We start from the raw sequence: 8,319 nt of genomic DNA, 5'->3' as shown, positions 1-8,319 counted from the left end.
CAGCTGATGGCAGGAACAAGTCAGTGCCACAAAGACAAAGCACAACAGGCCAGAATGTGCCACGGAAACTTTATTGTAGAGCGCCCAGCGCTGGTTAAGAGCTCCCACAGGCCAGGGTACTAGCATGTCAGCCCTGACCCTGTGACTTGACAGACGTGCAAACTCGTATTCTCTTGACCCCTGCCCCTGTCAACATCACCCTGGAGTACGGGGTAGTACAACACTCAGAGGTACCTCATTTACAGTCGGCTGCCCAGCCCCACCTTTCTAAGGAGTTTCACAAAAGGACTCTCAGGTTCCTTCCAAACCGAAATTTATCCAGGGCTAGAGAGACTGCCTATTTCAACTCTACCACAAACTCTTTCTATGGACAAGTCCAACTTACTAGTGCTGAGTTCTTGAAGCCTTTTCCTTTCCCTTTTGGTCTTGGGAGTCACATTCCAGCCTTTTTCACCCTGCAGGAGGCCAATGTTGCCATCAAAACTAAAGGCCATCCTTGCCATGTGTTGCAGTGCAGCTGTCTGTACTAACTGTGTTAGTTTACATGCAGCCTCTCTTAGAGCTATATAAGGATACTTCCTCTTGGAGCACATTGCCTCTGACTAAAGGCTGCAACATTTATATTTAAGTTTCCTTGTACAGAGCTGAAATGAAGCAGCCTGGAGGCTAGGAAGATGAGCTCTGAGTGACCAGGTTTCTGCAGGGTAGCACATTGAAAGTTACACGGTGAGTTACCTAAATCAAATGATCCAGTGCAGGAGGATCACTGCAGGTGTCGCCTTGCCTGGTAATCCACAAGCAAGCAGATGTTCCTGAGCACTTGCAGTTAAACCATACAAAGCAGTTCCAGGTGGCATCATACTCATACCAGCATTTCACCACTAGTAACAACCCGACACATGGTATGGCTTGTACCAAGAAGCATGGCATGCATTCAAAGTGCACCAAATCGTGGCTCTTCTCCCCATTGCTGACAAAATCTTTCAGGCTGAATCACACTACTGGTTCATGTAGTCCAGTGGTGGGTCTCCTGCATCTGAGGCAGAGGTTTTTTGCCATCCTGCTTAACTGAAGGTGCTTATAATGCACGTCAGACCTTTTGCATGCAGGACAGGTGCCACCCCACACAAAGCACGATCGATCCTCAGCAAATCTCCCCAAAAGATCCAGTGCCTCTCATTCACAGGAAAGTCCTGCCCAGGCAGGGAGCAGGCCCAGTAGAGCACATGGCTCCACAGTCTAGGGCCCCACAGTTACTCCTTAGTTCCAGGGTCAGATGCTGCACTGGTTCCTTGTAGTTGCATCGATAGCATGATCAGCCAAGGAACCTGGATGCTAAATACCAAAGAGAACATTCTGCACATTTTGGAGAATGTGCCAACAGTTTCTCAGAACGTCTCCAGGGTATAGGTACTCCTACTTGCTCCAGCCAGCGTTAGATGCGTCCAGCAGCAACACTGCGCTCTGAGCTTTGGAAAGAGCTGGCCTCCCAGCGGTCAAACTGGATCCCTTTGATATCAGGACGCCGGAGAAACAGGGCAATCATCTTGCGCAGCACAGAGCGCCGCAGCAGGATATATACCCAGGGATCCAGAATCTGGTTCCAGGAGGCGAGGCGCACGCCTAAAAAGAGCAGCTGTCCATAATTCAGGGATCCATGGGAATTGCTCACTGACAAGATGACGAAAACCTGTGAGTAGAAAGGTGAAAAAGGAAGGTAAGAGGGCAATGCTTCCCAAGGGATCTGAGCACCTTCCACTAATCTGTGTCTCTCCAGTGACTCTCAAAAACCCACAACAGGGATAGGCACTCCCCTCCCACATACCAGCTCCTCCCACACTGAATCTAGTCACAAGCAGAGCCTCCCCAAACCATTCCCTCTCCCTCTGCTGCAACTGTTCCCCTGCCCCCCAACTGTTCAGTGGTTTCCTGGCTTTTGTGCAGTTTTGCCCCTCCATTCTAAAAGGCTGCAATGCGTCTCCAAATGGTTTAGCTGCTGGCAGGAGAACTTTGAGCTAATACATGCCAGTATTTTTCCACACCACGTTCGCCTTAGCCCCACCCAGTACTAGAATGCTCTGGCGGAGAATTTATCCAAAATGGAATCAGGGCCCCACACAGAAAGCAATCCATGCAATGCGCCTACGATCGTTCCCCATGGGCTCACTCCAGGATGCGAGCTTGATCCATTTGCTAGACTGAAAGAGGGAAAAGTACCTACTAGATCTGCTTTGAAGATACCCTTATATTATCCGCCTGAGCTGATGCCCCGGTCTCTGGATAGAAAAATGGCAGAACGTCTCCAGGTCCGATTCTGCCTAGAAGGTGCTTCCCCTGACGAGAGACTGCCTTCCCCATTCCATCAAGCTGCCCTTTGTGTCGGACAGTGTCTGATTCTACCCTGGCACCCAGCCTTAAGGCCTCACTAAGATGCAGCACTAAGACCCTGGACTTGATGGTCAAATGGGGGCTCCCTTTGGGCAGCCACGTATAATTCTTCACTAGTGAAACACAATGAAAGTTGTGTTTCACAACAGGAAAAGCGACTCGTGCTGTTTTTGTCACGCTGCATCCACTCCCTCCCATGCTTTCGATCTGCTTCTATATTCCTGATGTGGCAGAACTGCAAAACTGTTCGCCACTCCAGAAAAGAAATAATTCTCCACACATGCCCCTTTGTAGGTGGCCCTTCGGGGGCTTGGGGCTCTCCCTTTGGTCCCAAGGTCCAGCTGCCACTGTCTAGTGCTGCAGTTCCCCTCACAGCGCCTCTGAGAGGTTGCTTGAGCCTTCCAGCGCCTTTGCACAGTATCTGCCCCCCCCCCCCACTTACCAGTAAGGGGCTCCAGCAGATGCACGAAACCATCATGATCCCCACCAGCTGCACAACCATCTCAATGTCGTGGGCCTTGGCTCGCCGGTACCCACACTTGCGCTGACCACGGAGCCGCGCACGCACCAGAGTGAATCCACTGAATGTGTTGCAGACGAAGGACGCAAGCAGTGAGGCCAACCCCAGCAAGGAGAAAAGCAGGGCAAAAGTCACCTCGGACCATGTGTCTGTTTTCCCCACTTTGATGAAGCACCAGGTGTCTGAGGCCTGGATTTCGTACCTCCCAAAGGAGCAGAAAGGCAGCAGGGCAATGGCTAAGGCAGTGGCCCAGAGTCCAAACAGGGAAAGCTTTGTCCGGCCTGGTGTGACCAAAGCCGCGTGCAGCAACGGCCGGGTGATGCCCACGCAGCGCTCCACTGCCATTATGAAGCCCAGGAAGAGCGGGCACAGTCCAAAGAATACCATAGAGGCACCAAAGAACTGGCAGAGGGCTCCGGAAGGGTCCATGCCCCTGAAACGGGACTGCGTGGCGTAGAGGTGCAGTACAAAGGAGCCTGGGATGACATGGCCCGCGAGGTCTGTGATCACCAGACTGCTGGCAAAGAGCAGGAATGTGGCCTTGGAGCGGCGCCGGAAGCGAGCGTAGGACTGGACCAGGATCACCAGTGCCACAACGTTGGAGACGACACCCAGAGTCATAGAGAAGATAGGGGCAGCTGCCGAAGGAGCACTGCTGTTCCGGCTCTTCACCAGCTCTGCATGACTTGAGGAGTTGTTCCCCAGGCGGAGGACAGGTGACGGCCAGGTCGCATTGGGAGGGTGGATGGCAAACATCCTGTCAGTGGCTGCCTCCAGATGCAGGCATCTGCAAGGGTGAAAGAGGCACCGGAAACTCAGATTCTGCCCAAGACAACTGCAATCCACTGGACAAAAACTGACTTCCTCTTCCCTCCCTCACCCCACAGCTTCTGTGGAATCTAAAACAAGGAAGAACCAGTCTGTGCCTGGTTCTTGATTGCCTTAGTGCTTCTCTTTTAATTGTGCTTTTTCCTAACATCATCTTCAGTCTTGCTGTTAAACCTGATGGATTTCTCTCTCCTCTTTTGAGATTCCTTGTGTGTCGTGTCCTTCTCAAATCTGCAAGGCTGTTGATTTGTAAATACTGTACCAAATCCCATGCATTGCCATTCATTTAATTCGTAACACTGCAATACTATGCAAATTATTCAGAAGTCCCACTGAATTCAAGAGGCATTTCTCCCAGATAAGTGCATACAGGATTGCAGCCAGATTAGGAGGATGAGGAGAATAAGCAGAAATCTGGGGAAAGAAAGGGAATATTTGAAAGATCTCAGCAAATTCAAGCTATTTTTTCTGGATTCTAGAATATTAAGGATGCTTCCAGGTGGAAAAGACAGTAGCTGCAAGCTGTTTTTCTAGGAGCGCTCCACCTTGAAGCACCCCAAGGAACGGGGGACCACTTTTGGCAACTTTTGTAGAAGAATTTGACCATCTTTCCCCTATCACTCTGGGATCAAGGATTATACAGTTTGTAAAACCATACATGGGAGAGACTCTGGGGAAATACATGGAGCATTAGAAGATTTTAAACATTTAATTATCATTTATAAAAATAAAGCATGCCTTTTTTTCCTATGCAATGGTGCATTATATTTTCCATTCCACACCCAACAGAGTGGGTGTTTTTAAAGTTTATTTCTAAAATTAAGATGAAGAATGTAAACTCATTTGGCCTAATATTGCAAGTGCAAAGAAGCTAATGACAAATGCTGCATCACATTCTTTGGATTGTATACGTCACTGCAGTGTTAAAAACAAAGACAACAAAAGCCTTGTTGAGGGTTGAGTCGGGCCTGTTCCTGGGAACTCGCATCTACTCTGCAAATAGTCATCAGGTCAAGAACTTGCTGAAACACTTCATGAATCTAGGACAGTAAACCCAAAATATTAAGGGTCATTATTATCTACACTTTGCCAGCAAATGCACATCTGAAAAGGAAGCAGAAGCCATAAGGTAAAAACACCTTTATTAGAACATAGAAACATAGGGGAAAAAAGCAATTCAGAGGGGGTCTCCCGGGCCATCTCGTCTGACCCCCGGCTGCAGTCCGCTCTGCTCATGTAACCCCCAACATGTGTTTGCCCAATCTTTACTTGAACACCCTCACGGATGGGGCCTCAACCACCTCCCTTGGAAGCCCACAGACTATAGTGTCACAAAGCAATTAACGTATGCAAGCTTTCAAGTTCTTTGTGCAGAACGCTAAGGAAAACAACAAGCATTAGTGTAGTCTGCAACATGGAAGAGAGTAACTCAGTTTTTATATTTTTATAAAACATGAGAGGGCAATAGTTACTTTATCCCTATGGTCCTAACTTCTTTTTTTGCTCCTATTTGAATCTAATTGGAGCCCAGTAGGACTTACGTCCAGGAAATTGTGTTTAGAATTGTTCTGCTAGGGTAGATTATGGGTAAACTTGCACCTTAACAGTGCAGTCCTGAACACAGAACTAGGATCTACTAAGCTCCGAGGGCTTAGACCCAGGAGAGCCGCATTTGCTTGAGAAGCACCTCCTGCATTCTTCCTGGAAGTGCACACTCTTACCTGAGAGGAAGGCCCATTGGGTTTATTGGGACTTATTTCTGCACAGATATGTATAAGATCACACTGTTGGATGGTTTAAAAATGCAGTCTTTGGAGCTTCAACATCATGTTGAGCTTTCTCTTCCTCCACTCTATTATTTTGCTTTACAAGGCTTGGTCATTCATTTACAACACTTTAGTTCATCCTAAATACTATGGCTTTGGGCTTTTGTTTTCTAGCACACCAATGTGGCTACCTCCAATTTTTGTACTGTTTGAAAGAGAACCACACTCTTATGCTGGATGATGGGATGTGTGGTAGTCTAAACTCATCTCCTTGCACTCACTAGAAGCACATGGTATTAAGCTCTAGTTCCATTACAGGTGAGTGTTTAAATCAACTGCTTTCTACAGTAAACACATGCAACCTAATTGAATTTTCCTTTTCTTTTCTTCTGTTTTAATTCCTGCTGTCTGGCTGAACTAACCTGGGGCTATATTCGGAACCAGAAGCTTGAGTCATAGCTTCTAATAAGGCACTGTTTCTCCTATTTGCCTGGTGAATGAAAAACAGAACCCAAGCGCATTTGAAATCACTCAGCACAGATTTGTTAAACCTGTACTATCCTTTGACTCCCCCTTTGTCGTCACAATCTAGTCTTGTTAATGATTGTGACTTCACAATCCCGGAGGGGGCTGGGAAGGCGCTTGCTTTAGCAGTCACAGGAGCTCTTGTGTGCATCACTTTACCGCATTGGCAGTACTTAATGTGGGTTAATTAATGACTATATTAGTACTGCAATGGTTGATTAGTTAATTGGTTTGATCAATTATAAAACTGCTAATTAACTAAAAAGGCACCCTTTGCTGTAATTGTAAAAATGTGCAAAAAAAAAAACCTACAACAAAAATACAAGTACTCACAAAAAATACAGATGGCAAACACCCTCTTAAAATAGGTATGTACACACACACACACACACACACACAGCGAATGCAAGCTCCTCTCCTCTCACTGCCTGTTCTTAATCTCTGGTACAGCAAAGTGTGTATTTTGCTTTGGGAATACTTTATCTATATGCACATTAATGCCAGTTCAATCTAATCAACTGAAACTCATCTGATAAATCAATTAAAATGTACTTAATTTGACTGCCTACATAAGATCTTGCACATGGCACAAGATGAAGTATCAGGCTGCCAGTTCACATGTCTCCATGCAAGCATTCTCTTCCAGCCTTTTCAATCTTATGCCCACCAGGTTTTTTTTTTTTTTTTTTTTTTTTTGGACTGGGGTTTCCATCAGGTCCATGTAGAATAGCTAGTACTGGCAATTGTCCAAAACATCTGGAGGGCACCAAGTTGGGGAAGGCTGCAAGAATCCATCCTGCTCAATTCCAACCATGCAGCGGAAACAGCAAGGAGAGCTTTCGCTCGAGACAGGCCCTTTCTAGAGCCTTAGTCTCCCAAGTTTCCACTGAACCCTGAATTGTCACATGGATTAAAAAAAGCACCGCACCCTTTTACTCCGAGAAGAATTCATCCTGCAGGCCGAACAGTATTGCTCGGATTAGAAGGCGCACTCCACAGTACCTGCACCAGCTGTATTAAACGTGCAATTGTGCACCCTGATCGTGGCTACAAGAAGAGTGGTCAAGAGCCATGAAGATCCATTAGAACAGAACACAAGAGTGTTGAGAAGGATTTTCTGCAGATCCCTCAGCTCTTTTCCACCTCTTTTGCTAGAGCTTTTAAACAGGGACAGTCCCCAGCAGGGACTGGCTTCCCCACTCCGCAAGCATGCAGCGCACCCTGCAAAGACGCGATCTGCTAGGCGGCTGCCGCGTGAGCTCGAGGCAGCAAAACCAAGCGAAAGCCCCGCAGCACCTGCAAGACTAGCTCCCCTCCTCAGCACAAGGTTTCGTGGGCACTGTTCACCTCATCGGATGGATGCATGAAGTGCGAACCTAACCGGCGGATCTACCGATCTGAGGTTAACAATTCACGCTACGCGTCTGATGAAGTGGGCAGAGTCCACTGAAGTTTTCTGCCAGAATAAGCAAGTTAGCTAGCCTTGAAGATGTCGAAAGACTCTTCGTGATTTTTTAAAATCATCCTTCCTTCGCTGGTCCTCTTGAACCATCCCGGCTCCGGCCGCCCCGGAGTACGTTCACACGGCGCAGCTGACTGCCGCTTGGAGATGCGGGGAGGGCAGCGCGAACTGGAGAAGCTTCGCGTCTTTCGGACGGTCCGCGGAACAGCCGAGAGATGCGCCGTCTCTCAAGGGCGGGGACGGTCTCGTCCGTCTTGAGCGAGTCGGGAGTAATCGGCATAGGAAGGTCCCGCGGCGTCCCCAGCCGAGCTACCTCTTTCCCGCTCCTGCCGCAGCCTTTTCGGCCAGAAGGACACCTGGCCCGAGGGGCCCTTCCGCGCCCACCAAGCGCCAGCCGCTCCCTCGCCTCCTCTGCGCCCCCGCCCGCCTGCCGGAGTTCCGCGAGGGAGAGCTGGCTGGACCCCGCAGGTAACTCACCTTCCGCAGGTCGCGCAGCGCCTCCAGTGCTGCTCCGCGGAAAGCGGAGCCCGTCGGGAGCTCAAGGTATGTGCGCCGCGCGGCTCGATCTTCCCTCTCCCTGCCTCGCTCCTCGCTCAGTTATAGGGCCGCGGCGTCCAGGCGCTAGGGGGCGCGCTGGACCCCGCCCCCGCCCAGCCGGCACGGGGGGCGGTGCCCTCCAAATAAGGACCGGCTCCCGGGAGCCGGCACGTTCCGTGGAACTGCCGTCGGGCACCGAAGCGGCGGGAGCCTCGTGCCCGCCCGAGCCCCAAACGTGGTGGAAGTGAGGAGCTTTGCTTGCAGATTGGATGCTCGCAACAGTTCCGGCACAG

General features: G+C 49.4%; 1 protein-coding gene across 2 annotated transcripts; it reads right to left on the bottom strand.

Annotated features, from left to right (window-relative positions):
• Window positions 1–55: 55 nt before the first annotated feature.
• PTGER1 (prostaglandin E receptor 1) lies at window positions 56–8,056 on the bottom strand. 2 transcript variants are annotated; one of them, XM_044453635.1, is made up of 3 exons: window positions 7,967–8,056; window positions 2,831–4,150; window positions 56–1,690 (listed from the first exon to the last, which is right to left on the bottom strand). In XM_044453635.1, exons 2-3 carry the CDS (start codon window positions 3,662–3,664, stop codon window positions 1,436–1,438), a joined length of 1,089 nt encoding a protein of 362 aa, XP_044309570.1. In that variant the 5' UTR covers window positions 3,665–4,150; window positions 7,967–8,056; the 3' UTR covers window positions 56–1,435. The 2 variants fall into 2 exon arrangements, with proteins under 2 accessions (XP_044309570.1, XP_044309571.1); XM_044453636.1 differs by having other exon boundaries at window positions 2,831–3,695; window positions 7,967–8,020.
• Window positions 8,057–8,319: the final 263 nt, after the last annotated feature.

Source organism: Varanus komodoensis, unplaced genomic scaffold (assembly GCF_004798865.1).
Source record: "Varanus komodoensis strain SLA01 unplaced genomic scaffold, ASM479886v1 scaffold7_1, whole genome shotgun sequence".
Taxonomy (NCBI): domain Eukaryota; kingdom Metazoa; phylum Chordata; class Lepidosauria; order Squamata; family Varanidae; genus Varanus; species Varanus komodoensis.
This window is presented reverse-complemented; position numbering and strand designations above follow the sequence as displayed.

Excerpts from the sequence above, each read along its gene's own strand:
- PTGER1 (XM_044453635.1), bottom strand. The coding sequence starts at position 3,664 with ATGTTTGCCATCCACCCTCCCAATGCGACCTGGCCGTCACCTGTCCTC. Across the intron at positions 1,691-2,830 it reads TCTGCTGGAGCCCCTTACTG|GTTTTCGTCATCTTGTCAGT; the intron begins GTAAGTGGGGGG and ends TTCTACTCACAG.